We start from the raw sequence: 13,211 nt of genomic DNA on the forward strand, positions 1-13,211 counted from the left end.
TCAGTGCCTTTTTCCTGCCAAAATGATAAATAGCATGTGTTTCCTCAGCAGCTTTGGAAATATCTATTACAGTGTGTTGCTGATAATAACAGTGTGACTCATTCTCATTCAGTACTGTGCTCAATTCCCCCAAGTTTCCCTATGTGTGGATATGCCTTTCTGACCGCCAGTCATCTCTAGGCCTCTGATTTCCATCTGAGGCCCCTTCAGCAGCCAACCAGAGCTGGCATGGCTCGTTAGTGTACTAGTTTCCACCTACAGTATGAAATATGTCCCGGAAACTCCAGTGTCCTCCCTCCCTCTTTGGTGATCCTGCATGGTGTATTGTCTCTGTGTGTTGTGCAAAAGAGCTACAAGTCTCTGTGGCATTCTTTATATCTAGAGAACACAATTCACTGCAACAGATGTTTACTTTGATAATCTCTTTCCGAGGGTTTGCTAACTGTTTGTTTGTTTGGGGTTTTAGGGTTTTGAGTTTTATTGGAGGGCTGGGGATTTTTTTGTCTGTTTGGGGACGTGGGTGCAGAAGTGTTTGGGGTGGTGGTAGTGGTGAGGGGTGGGGGTGGGGGGGGTGGTATTTTGTTTCCTTGAGTTTTGAACACTGAGCCAACTTGCACAAATGAGCTCGCCTTTAGTAACTGATGCAGAGTCCTAAGCTGCTGCTGCTTCCTTTTCCCATCTCTGGCACCAGGAAGAGTCTGGATTCCCCAGAGACTACCACACTAAACGGTTAGATGTGCTGGGAGCTTCAGCCTTTTTCAGCATGAGGGTGTTTTAAATATCCACACCGTTACCTTGGAGAAAACTAGCTCTGCTATTCCAGCTCTATCCCTACTTTAAGCTTCACAATATTCTTTTTTTAATACGTCTTTTGAATACCAAAGCCAGTCCAATGAAGAAAAAAAATACAGTATGCAGATTTAAGAACTAACAACCCTTAGGTAAAAAATGTGTGTTCTAACTACTGACCTATCCCAGTTTTTCCCAAGCTTGCTCTGAGAAGCTGTGTAATGTCATGAACCTTCTGCTTTGATCAGGAGAGAAGGGTCCCTCCTCCAGTGCCAAAGAAGCCGGCGAAAGGCCACGTGCCGCTGATCCGGGAGCGCTCCCTGGAAAGCTCGCAACGCCAAGAGGCCCGCAAACGCCTGATGGCTGCCAAGCGGGCGGCTTCGGTCCGCCAGAACTCGGCCACCGAGAGCGCCGAGAGCATCGAGATCTACATCCCCGAGGCCCAGACCCGGCTATGAAGGCACCAGGCCTCTTGACCAGTCCCCACTCCACATCCTTGTTCAGTCACCATGCAGTATTTGTAACCCATACCCATTCCCCTTCTCTCTCACAATCTCTCTTTCTCTTAATCTCTCTCTTTCTCTCTCCATCTCTGTCTCTACCTCTCTATCCCTCCATCTGTCTCTACATTTCTCTCTATCTTTCCATCTCTGTCTCTGTGTTTCTCTGTCTCTCTGTCTCTGTGCCTCTGTATCTCTCTCACTGTCTATCTTTGTCTCTCTGTCTCTCTCTCACTGTCTCTCTCTGTCTCTGTATCTCTCTCTCACTGTCTCTGTCTCTCTGTCTCTGTATCTCTCTCTCACTGTCTCTGTCTCTCTGTCTCTGTCTCTCCATCTCTGTCTCTGTCTCCATCTCTGTCTCTGTCTCTCTCTCTGTCTCTCTGTCTCTCTCTGTCTCTCTCTCTCTGTCTGTTTCTGTCTCTCTGTCTCTCTCTGTCTCTCTCTCTGTCTCTGTCTCTGTCTCTGTCTGTCTCTCTCTCTGTCTCTCTGTCTCTCTCTGTCTCTCTCTCTCTCTCTCTCATTGTCTGTCAAGGATCCCATGACTTCCACTAGTGCTGTAGTTGTCACTTCCAAGAGACACCCTATCATGCCCCTTGGCCCCTTGCTTTTCTGACAAGTTTGCCCATATTCCTCATCATGCTTTTTAATCCATGTACTGATGCTGTCAACACGCCTCCTGCAAAAGTATACAACCCTTTATTTTCTTGACAGGAAACAAAAACACACCTGTATAGCAAACGCACCATTGAAGTCATTCACCATCCTCAGTTCTCTCTAAAGCTACTCTGTCACCTAGTGTACAGCAATATTAAACCATAGGGTATTTTGGAAATCTAGTATTGTAGGGTGATCCCTTGGGACTCTACAGTCTTCCTTATTAAAGATGAAAGAAACTAGGGCTCAGATTCCCCTTTTTTTAAAATGGCTATTATTTTTTAAAGCAGATGGAGCACTTTATTCTGAACCTCAGAATCACACCTTCTCACCAGAATAATGAGTCACAAAGAAAAGGGTGGAATGGACTGGGATGGAGGATGGGGTCATACATAGCTGTGTAGTGGAGAAAGAGAGAAGTAAATTCTCTAAGTGATGCGTGGGCTAGAAAACATCCTTCTGAGAGGGACCTGCACCACTCACAGCTGCATAAACTGCCTCACTTTAATTTCATCAGTCACTAGTTCAAACGTTTCAATCAGCAGAAGATTGTAATTTCGATCTTCCGGGGCGGGGGGGAAAATCTATTCTGAAAGGCAATAAAATGGAGAAAGGAAAGGAGAGGAGAAAAAAGCATAAACAGTTGAAGATATTATATAAGAGATTTTCCTTTGTCCAAGACCTTTTAGACTTGTAATGTATTGATGATTCCTGTTGTATTGTAAGGATTATATTGGTTAAAAAAAAAAAAAAGAAAGAAAAAAAGTTTGGTTCTGTTCATTTGTTAATGTCTTAATCCTGGTGGGATTATTATCTCTCTCTTTCACTCTCTCTCATACACATACATACACACACTCGCACTCACACACTCACTCACCTGTTTGTGAGACGCTCAAATGAAGACCATAGCAGTTTTCAAAGCAAAATTCTTGGTTATACCATTAGCTAGTTGTATGCTACAGTTCAGACTGCATTGCCCCTAGTAGTTCACATTTCAGATGTCTTACTCTTTCTTTGAGTCTCTTCCTAGTAAATACAGTCTATCCCATGATTTCAAACATCAGGATTTTGACCTAATGGTTGTACACTGATAAAATACTGTTTCCACTCCAAGACAGACAAGGCTGCATCATTACAAATAGTTGTTTCATTGTTCGTTTGAAGTCATGAATAGACAAGTTTCCAGGTGGTGAGGTGGGAAATATGACCCACAAGGTTTAGAATCCAAAAGGAGGGGGAACAAAAAGTTGTGATTCTTAAATGTTGAAAAGAAGTGCAGTCTGTTGACATAGAACACTGATTCCCATCTGCTGGCATGATGGACAGCAGGCACTTTGCATCTAGCTGGACTTGGCTCGAAATGCCCTTATTCTTTTAGCAGTATAAACATTCCGATTATGGCAACCCTAATGGATCCTTAGCATTTTCTACTGGCTCACAGGCTCAAGCATTTGTAATTACCATTGCAAAACAAAAGTCATTTAAAGCATCTATTAAGATGCTCACCATACCAGAGAGGCAGGTTTTTTCTTTTAATTCTCTATCAATAGCCAACCATAGCCAGGTGCTAATTTAATTTTATTTATGAAATTAAGAGAGAAAACGGATCTTGACAACAAATATTTTCATTGACTTGTTCTCAAACCACTAGAGAATTTTGCTACCTCTCAGAGCCATTGATATCTGAACTATGTTTATTTGGGGGGGAAACAAAACACAGGGCACAAATGTTTACTGCTGTGGTTTACAAGAAAAGGGCTATTAACTTGTCATTAAAAACAAAACAAAAAAATTTTAACTACAGTGAGCAGAAATCCAATTCGACCCCTAGAGAGCTTCATGCACTGAGGGCATCCAGAGGGTCGGTGTTTCAGGCATTTGAACACAGTACTGGATTTGCTCGTTTTTAAGAGAACACGCTTTTTTATTTAACATTCAGCAGCAATGAAAGCTCATGCAAAGTTTCCATCTTAAGAGTGCCAACTGCCACCTCTGATCATTTATGGTCACATTCCAATTGGAGGTTCTTTGGAACTCATCTGTGCCAAGATGGGATGGAGCATCTCCAAGTTCCATGCTCACAGCTGATGTTAAGTGGATCTAAGGTAGTCTTAAGTTTTGTACTGAGAGAAGTAGATTGAGAAACTGGTTCAAGACCAGTCTCCAATCTTTTCTTCAGAGACTGACAGGCCTGGATGTTGACAAGTGGGAAAGTTGATTAATCTTATCTATAATGAAATATGGTATTTGTATATTCATAGGATATTTTTGGTATGTATTTTAAATCTTTTAGCTGAATGCCTATTTGTTCCCAAGCGGACAGGGCATCATGATCTTTGTGTCATCGATTAACATGTTTTGAACAGTATAAACAATTTAGCAAAAGAAATAGAAGGACAACTGTGGCCCCTCAGAATGTTGCTTGTTAACCACTTGCCACCTTCAGGTGGTGACCATAAGCATAGGATATATGTTCCATTGTTCCTTTTGATGTGATTTGTAGTAACGAAATGGTATTTTTCAGTTCATCCTGACCAATATGTGTACCCAGAAAAATTACTTATTTTGTTTAACTTTGGTACAAAAGTTGTTTGCATTTTCTGGGGAGGGGGGATTTAAAAGAAAGTTTTTGTCTCCTACATCAAAAGTTATTTAAATAAATTAAGTATTTATTATATTTTTGCGGATGTTTCCATAAATTCACACAATCTTTTTGTAAAGAAAGCTGATGAAACGGATTACAGATTTTTAATATTTGAAGAGGAAAATAGAACTAATTTATTTGTAATATATTTCCATTATTTATAGATGTCCCCGTAATGTTTTGCTGTGCATTATCAATTTAATTTAAACCTTATCCTTGTGAATTTACCATTTCTTTTTTAAGACATGTCTAGATGCATATTTTAAATAACTGGAATGTAAATCACTGGCATACCTGAATTCCCAAATGTGATTTTAAAAATTATTTTGGTTTGGAAAAAAAATTAAAATTTGAAAGCCTTTAGATGGAGGGGTGGGGAACATTTTTATGGCTTTATGAATTGGATTTTCATAGGATTATTTACCTAGTTTGTGTGTGAACAGAAAACAATTGTAAATAGATGAATGTTTCCCATAATGTAAAAAAGAACAAATTAATAAAATAATTAATGCACTGCTTGTAAGGTCTGTGGGTTTTCATTTGAGATTGACAATCCCTCTAGAATAGACATTCTTGTACCCTTTGGAGCAACTATTAAGTAAGAAATCAGGCAACTTAATACTCATCTGCATTGTAATCTTGCTGTAACTACTCATTTTTAAGCAGTGCTGAATAGAAAGGTCTGTCTTGGATTTCATCTAGGGAGATTAGTACAAAAATGCCTCCTAAACAGCTTTGGGTATGGGAGTCCATGAAGCATTTTATGCCATGGAACCCAAGACCAAGCATTGCAGTCAAGTTCAGATACATTTCCTAAAAGTTTTATACCCTTAAATATTTAGATGATTTTTTAGATTTAGATGGTCATCTGCAAATACTTTCTCTACCATTGTTTCTATGCTATAATCAAAGATAGATGTTTGTTGACTAGTAGGCAAAAAAAAAAAAAATGAATGAACAAATGAATGCCTGATTCATAAAAGGTGTTCAAGTTGTAAAGGGAATTGCATTGTTGCTGGACCTAGAGTCAGAAGACCTCAGTCTGAATCTCAGCTCTATTATTTGCTACTTGTATGATCTTAGTCAAGGAGGCAGGTAGGTGGTTCAATGGATAGAACACTGGCCCTGAAGTCAGGAAGACCTGAGTTCAAATTTTACTATCTGTGTGACCATGGGCAATCATTTAACCTCTGTTTGCCTTAATCCACTGGAGAAAGAATGGCAAACCACTCCAGTATCTTTGCCAGGAAAACCCCATTGACAGTATTGTTCAAGGGGTTATGAAGAGTCAAACACAATTAAATAACAACGATCTTAGTTGTGTCCCTTGACCTCTGCTGGACTTGGTTTCCTCATCTGTAAAATGTGGGGGATGGACAAAGATCCCTTCCAATTCTAATTGTTTGATCCTATGAAGTTTAGGCTTTCCTCTCAATTTCATATGATCATAGTGAGATCAACTTTTAAAAATAAGTTAGATTCATTTCTATATAAAAATAGAAAGCAAGAACTATGCTACAATTTAAAATTTTTACTTTCCCTATTTTTTTTAATAACATTGTAGATTAGAACTAGGAAGAACCTTAGAGGCCATCTAGCACAACCGTCTCATTTTTCAGATAGTGAAACTGAGGCCCAGACAGATTAAGTGTTTTGCCCATAGTTACAAGTGTAATAAATAGCAGAGCCAGGATTCAAACTCAGGTCCTGTGACTCCAAATCCCAATATCGTTGCCTCTGCACTGTCTCCTCACATAACTGACATTTAGCTAGTGTTTTACATACGTTTTCTCATCTGAGCCTTGCCACAACCTTCTGAGAGAAATTTAACAACTATTAGCAGCAACCCTTTTTTATAGATGAAGAACTGAGTTTCAGAGAAGTTAAGGAACTTGCCTATAGTATCCAAGGCAGGATTGAATCCCACATCTTCCTGCCACCAGGTGCAGCACTACACCATGCTGCCCCTCAGCAAGAGAGATGTTTGCACTGTTTTTCTTGGTCTTCTGAAGTGGCAATGAATTTGTATAGGAAAAAAAATGAATGTTCTTATTTGAAAATAATAATAATTTCCTCTTTTTGTACAGCTAGTTAAAAATTTTAAAGAGGTTTCATAACAAGTCTCGTAACAACCTGGAGGGAGATGTGGCAATGTTATCCTCATTTTATACAGATCATAGAATTCTAGGCCTCAGACACTTACCATGTGACCCAGGGCAAGTCAATTAAGCCTGTTTGCCTCAATTTCCTCATCTGTAAAGTGAACTGGAGAAAGAAATGGCAAACCCCTAGAGTATCTCTGCCAAGAAAACCCCAGATGGGGTGATGAAAAGTCTGAAACCACTAAATGACTAAACAGCTACAACAAAGGATCCTAGAGTTGAAACCAGAAAGCATCTTAAAGACCATCTGGTCCAACTCATTCATTTTACAGATAGAGAAACTGAGTTCAAGTAGTCAAGAAACAATTCAGAGATGTTAAGTAATTTGTCCAGGGTCACAAACCCTGTAAATAAAAAAGCTAGGTAGCAGAGTAGATAGAGCACTAGACCTGGAAGCAGGAAGACTTGAATTCAAATCCTGCCTTAGACAGACTTACTAACTATGTTCCTGGGCAAGTCACTTAACATTTGTCAGCTTCAGTTTCCTCATCTGTAAAATGGGTATCATTTTGACTTACTCCCCAGGGTTGTTGTAAGGATCAAATGAGATATTATGTGCAAAATGGTCATAAGTGCTAGTTATCATTATTATTTAAAGCTGAGGCTAGAAGTCTAACTCTGAGATATTACCTCTATTCTCATCAATCACTACCATTACCATCACAGGATCATGACATCACATCTTCAATGCTGGAAGGGACCACAGGTCATCTAGTCCAGCCCCCTTCATTTTACAGGTGAGGAAGGTAAAGCCTGAAGAAGGGAGATGATTTTCCCCAAGTCTCACAGGTAGGAAGCAACAGATCCTAGATCTGAAATCCGAGTTCAGCCTGCTTTCCCCCGTATCATTCTACCCCCAAAATATAAGGATATTCTTAGAGTGAACTGGATTGACTCTAGTCTCTCTTACAATTCAGATTCTGTGAAACAGTTGAAAGTTTTAATTAAATATCTGTCCTTATCCCATTGTCCCTGATTTTATCATGGACCACATTGATGTAACATGTTTTAAATAAGATGAAGAAAAAGGAGAGACATTAGAAATGATTGTTTCTTAATTATAGACTTATGCATGCCCTAAATCTGAAAAGGGATAGCTACATGGTACAGTGGATAGAGTGCCAAGCCTGGAATCAGGAAGACTCATCATCCTGAGTTCAAATCTGGCTTCAGACATTTATTGTGTGACCCAGGACAAGTCACTTAACCATTTTTGCCTCAGTTTCTTCACCTGTAAAATGAGCTTGAGAAGGAAATGGCAAACCACTCCAGTATCTTTGCCAAGAAAATCCCAAATGGGGTCATGAAGAGTTGGACACAACTAAAAAACAACTAAACAAAAATCTGAAAAACCAGGGACATCCAACCATAAACAAGCAAACTCAGCACTTCCTAGATACTGTCCACTATAAATGCACACCCTGGTCTAAACTTGGGAAGTGTCAGAGGAAAAGCAACCTTCCTGCCCTTTATATATGTGATCCCCTGATAGCTCAGCCACCGTAACACAATGCACTTTTGAAATGCTTCAATAGAAGAGTGATCAAATGACTGAATAACTGGTAAGGTGGGGAAGATCAAATGACTCCCGTGAATGCACCTCCCTATTCCTGCAGCCAGAGGGATGGCGGCCCTCCCTGGGCTCCCCACAATACACAAACTCATGCTCATATTTAATTGCAGCTCTCTAAAGGAACTGGTCGATCACAGAACTGAATGCTAGATTTGGATCTGTGTGGAAATCAGGGTGATCATGAAGCAGATCTCCCTTGACACAAGATACTCCCAGAAAGATGGGATTCAAGGTCTATTATGCATGTAAAAGTTGACTTTCTTACTAGAGTGTTTCTTCCTTTTAAAATCCATCCCATCTCCGCTTCATGCAAAGGCAAGCAATATGATAAATATACAGCTTCTGTGCGGGCTTATTCTTAGACTATATAAACTGTAAAGATTAAAGGCTGGGCCACTTCTGCTTTTATGACCTTAGGCAAGTCACTTAATTAACATCTCTAGGACTCAGTATCCTCAGTAAAAGGATAGAATTGGATGAGATGGCTTTTAAGGTTCCTCTGAGCTCTAAATGCATGTCTACTGTATTTTGTTCAAAAGGTTGCTTGACTTCAGGTGTTAACCAAGGATGCATCAACTTCTTTGGCAAACACTCAGACTGCCCACATTTAAAGCCCTTCCCACTTCCCCACCCCCTGCCTCTCAGCACACTACCTAGTAGAAGTTTACTGTCAGGCCTTAAATTTCTTTATGATTCCGTCCTATTATTTGTCCTGAAACAAAGAAAAGAGGTAAGGCCTAGTACTTCCCGGTGACTCTGCCCTCTTCTAGCTCTTACTACTGGCCCAGGAACACATTTCCTCACAAAAATTATAGGAATGACAAGTGCAGATTAGAATCTTGCTTTCTATTTTTTCCAGCAAAAGATGCTTCCTTCCTTTCCCCAGGTAACAGAGCACAGCCTCCTTCTCCCCACTTCACACCATCCCCAAGATGGACTTGTCTAAACTATTTGTTATTGTTCAGTCGTGTCCAACTTTTCATGACCCCATTTGGGGTTTTCCTGGCAAAGATACGGGAGTGATTTTGCCATTTCCTTCTCTAGCTCATTTTACAGATGAGGACACTGAGGCAAAGAGGGTTAAGTGATTTGCCCAGGGTCACCCAGTTAGTAAGTCCAACTTTTTAATGACCCCATTTGGGGTTTTCCTGGCAAAAAATACTGGAGTGGTTTTGCCATTTCCTTCTCTAGCTCATTTCACAGATGAGGAAACTGAGGCAAAGAGGGTCAAGTAACTTGCTCAGGGTCACACAGCTAATAAGTGTCTGCAGCTGGATTTGAACTTGGAAAGATGAGTCTTTCTGATTTCAGGTTCAGCACTATCCACTGGACCATCTAGCTGCCCCAAAACTAGGTTATAAGCACAGAAAAACTATGAGGAAAACAGAGAATCCAGACCTTTGGCCTAGGATGGAAGCTCCTCAGGCTGACCTTGCTCTTATAGTCAGATACATAACACACCAGTGTTGCTAAGTGTGAGAAAAAAGGGAAAATCATGTGAAATGACATTTTGTGTCAGTGAGGCTACTTTAGTGGTTTGCACAGCAACATACTTTGCAGGGGAGTTAGTGCACTGATTTTCTAGCTGAGGAATATTTTTAGACAAAATAGAAGGGAGTAGAAAGGGCCTATTTCCACATGTTACTTTGATTCTTCAGTATGCATACTCCCTCTGGACAGTTCAGATCACTCATAATACATCTATGCCTTCTCATTCTGTGTGATTCCCATCTGTGTCTTTCTTTAAATCCTCCGTGGAGGATCCTTCTAATGCCTCTGGTTCTTTTGGGGGATCATAGGATTTAAAACATCTAGAAACCCAGGAGATGATTAATCCAACCCCCTTATAGGGGCAGGGCCTAAGGCCCAGACAAGTGAACTGACTTGCCCAGGGTCACAGGGGTAATCAGTAACAGATCTGGAAATCAAATCCACTCTGGCTCCAAATACGGTCCTTTTTCCATTCTAGCACACAGCTTCTCTTAACATTTAGGGGTAAATAGCTCAGTACTAAGGACTCTTTATTATCGCTTTAGGATCTACCACTATCCTTTCCTAGCCAAAATGTCTACCATGTTTTCTTTTATGCTACATTTCATATGTACATATCCATTGGCAATATGCCATATAACTTCCATGTATCCACTAGCCATCCTTGGTTTTTAATTTACTTGGTTTTAGGGTTTTTTTTTAATATTTTCATTGACTCCTTGGTCACCTATAATTTTAGTTAATCTGAAAGTATGGTAGATTATGTGTATTGGTATTTCAAAAAAATGTGGGCCTTTGTGGCAAAGTAGCTAGGGATCATAGAAAGTATATTTACCAAATATAGTCCAGTCTGATACACTTCTCTTGTATACAGCTCATTGCCTGTCTTCAGTGCCTGTCCAAGATATATGTATTGATGGACTAACTCAATGTACTGACCATCAAACTACCATTATAAGTCTGAGCAACAAGCAATTTCCACATAATTGGCTTTGCTAAGCTAATATGATCCAAATGACTCAGAACCTAGGGGTGGCTGGCTTCTGAGGGTGTTGGGACTTACTTAAATGAACAAAATGTCATTTGAGAAGAGGAGTTTTTGGAGAACCTTAGATCAATAGGGAGTCCCATTTCTAGTTGAAATTTGTGCAAGACACTGATAAAATCTTCAGGGGAGTACAGGCCTCACTGTCTTCTGTATTGCTTGCTCGCTTAATAAAGATACTTATAGAATGATTGAATAAAGTTCTTTCTGTGGTTGCTTCATAAAATCTTGTAAGACTTAAGCATATGTATGGGAAAAACTTCATTTAAAGAAAACCTTCATAGCTGAATCTCATTCTACTAAAATCGGATTTTTAAAAATCAAGGGAAAATAAACACAAAGGGTTCTTATGCCTTTCAGTCAATTATGTGACTATGAACATGTGGTCTGCTTTGAATAAAACATTTGCGAATATTTATTTGCTTCTCACATTTTCATTAAGCATGAAATAACACGCATAACAAAGCATGCAAAGACCATTTCCATAAAGATTTTATATGAATGAGAAAGTAGGTACATAAACTTATTCTATGTCTCTTCTCTTCTCTTCCCTTCTCTCCTCTTCTCTTTCTTTCCCTTCCCTCCTCTTCCTTTCCCTTTCCTTCCCTTCTTTGCCAAAAGTACCCTATTAATGATCTTTTTCATTCTTTTAGAATCCTTCCCTCTTTGAGATATCTTGAAAATCTATCTGAGAATGCTAAATTTTATGTTATCTCTAGTAAATATTTCTTCTTATGTGCTCAGGTCTAGTCAATTATTCTCAGTTTCATCTTTTTTGAGTGCCATTACCATGACCTTACATGTAAAACATATACTAAGATAGCAGAATAAACATCTGTCAGTGCCATGATTGTTGCTGATGAAAAGAGATGACTGTTAAAAACACTCACAGATATGTCCCTTTTTACTTCTATTTCATTATTTTCATATTTGTTCTTCTTCTACATATATAATACATTTTGTATATTTTATATTACCTATAGTATATTATTTATAAATGTATTTTATTTAACATTCCACATATTTCCTGGAGTTAACTCCATAATAAAATAAAATTAAGTGTTTATTTTATTATTTATTTATTATTCCCTTAAGGAAGTATAGTTTAGTTGGAGTTCACAAAGCTCTCTGCAAATTCTTTCCCCCATAATTGGGGTTTTTTTTTTTTTCGTTTTTTTAGTTAAGGTGCTATTTTTTAAATAATCTTCTAAGATAATTTTCTACTTTACAAATGAACTTCCACTGTAAATCATTACTGATTTTGGCTGTCATGACTTTTAGTTTAGCAAGAAAATCAGGTATTTATAAAGTTATAGTTAATTTCTGGGGCTTTTTGGCCTTCTTGTTTTTGCACACCTTAGAAATAGTAATAGTCAGTCAATGTCCTTATTTTTCTGTTCCCCTTTCCCTATTAGGTTGGTTTGGAGCTACTATAATTGCCCATAGTATCTTCTTCCATCTTTAACTTTTCTTATAACTTGGCGTGGATTTTGATATTTCTTCTAATTGGGTGATGATCTGATAGCCCAGAGTAAAGGTCATCAGTTTCTGAAATGACTATTCAGTCAATAGCCAGTCATTTCCCTTTTGGGGTGTGGGGTAAGGTGGGAGGGGTGTGGGATGTGCAGTCCTTGCTCTTGAAAAATGTATTCATCATATATAGATGTGAGCCTTCTGAGTCATCAATAGTCCTTCAACCTCTTCCATTTCTTGACCTGATCAATTATTTTCTGATGTAGTTTTTTTGTGTACCCATATTCCCACAGAGTATGAAGGTATGTAACTGACATAGATTGGAGAATTGTCAATTTTACATAGAAATTCTCTATTTCTTCATCCACTACAAGGTTTCTAACATGGGGACTGTGAATTTGTTTGTTTTTAGCATTTTGACAATTACATTTCAATATAATTGGTTTCCTTTAAATCATATGTATTTTATTTTATCAATTTAAAAAACATTATTCTGAGAAAGTATCTATAGACTGCACCAGACTGCCCAAGGGGCTTAGCACCAAAAAAGTTATGAACCTTTACTTTACCCTGTTGGTATATAAGTTGTGATTTCCTCACTAGGTTCTATTTGCTGACACTCATCATGCTCACTGCAAAGTGAAATGACCAAGTTGCCTTTGGACACATAATGAAGTCCACTGGACCAACTCTTTTATTTGGTTCTCCAGGGAGAACCTGTGAGTCATTTTTTAGTTTGTCTCTTTTAAGTTTTCTGGGGTCATTTATAGCCAGAATGTCAGTATAGATATGGTTCAGTTACTCCAACAAAGAAGTTGCTTTTAGAATTTTTTGTTCAGTTATTTTAGTCATGTCTGAATCTTTGTAACCTCATTTGGGG

The 13,211-nt window shown here is 38.8% G+C and overlaps 1 protein-coding gene across 8 annotated transcripts in view; it reads left to right on the forward strand.

Annotated features, from left to right (window-relative positions):
- The window catches only part of DLGAP1 (DLG associated protein 1), a 1,177,715-nt gene extending 1,175,132 nt beyond the window's left edge, over positions 1–2,583 (forward strand). For all 8 annotated transcript variants that reach the window (XM_069099693.1, XM_069099694.1, XM_069099695.1 and 5 more), the window contains one exon: positions 1,038–2,583. In XM_069099693.1, coding sequence (XP_068955794.1) covers positions 1,038–1,247 — 210 coding nt within the window. In that variant the 3' untranslated portion in view covers positions 1,248–2,583. The remainder of the gene's footprint in view (positions 1–1,037) is intronic.
- The last annotated feature ends 10,628 nt before the right edge of the window (positions 2,584–13,211 follow it).

This window comes from Petaurus breviceps, unplaced genomic scaffold, assembly GCF_028583685.1.
Source record: "Petaurus breviceps papuanus isolate PSGF00001 unplaced genomic scaffold, PetGlider_PUasm1.0 38, whole genome shotgun sequence".
NCBI classification, from domain to species: Eukaryota; Metazoa; Chordata; class Mammalia; order Diprotodontia; family Petauridae; genus Petaurus; species Petaurus breviceps.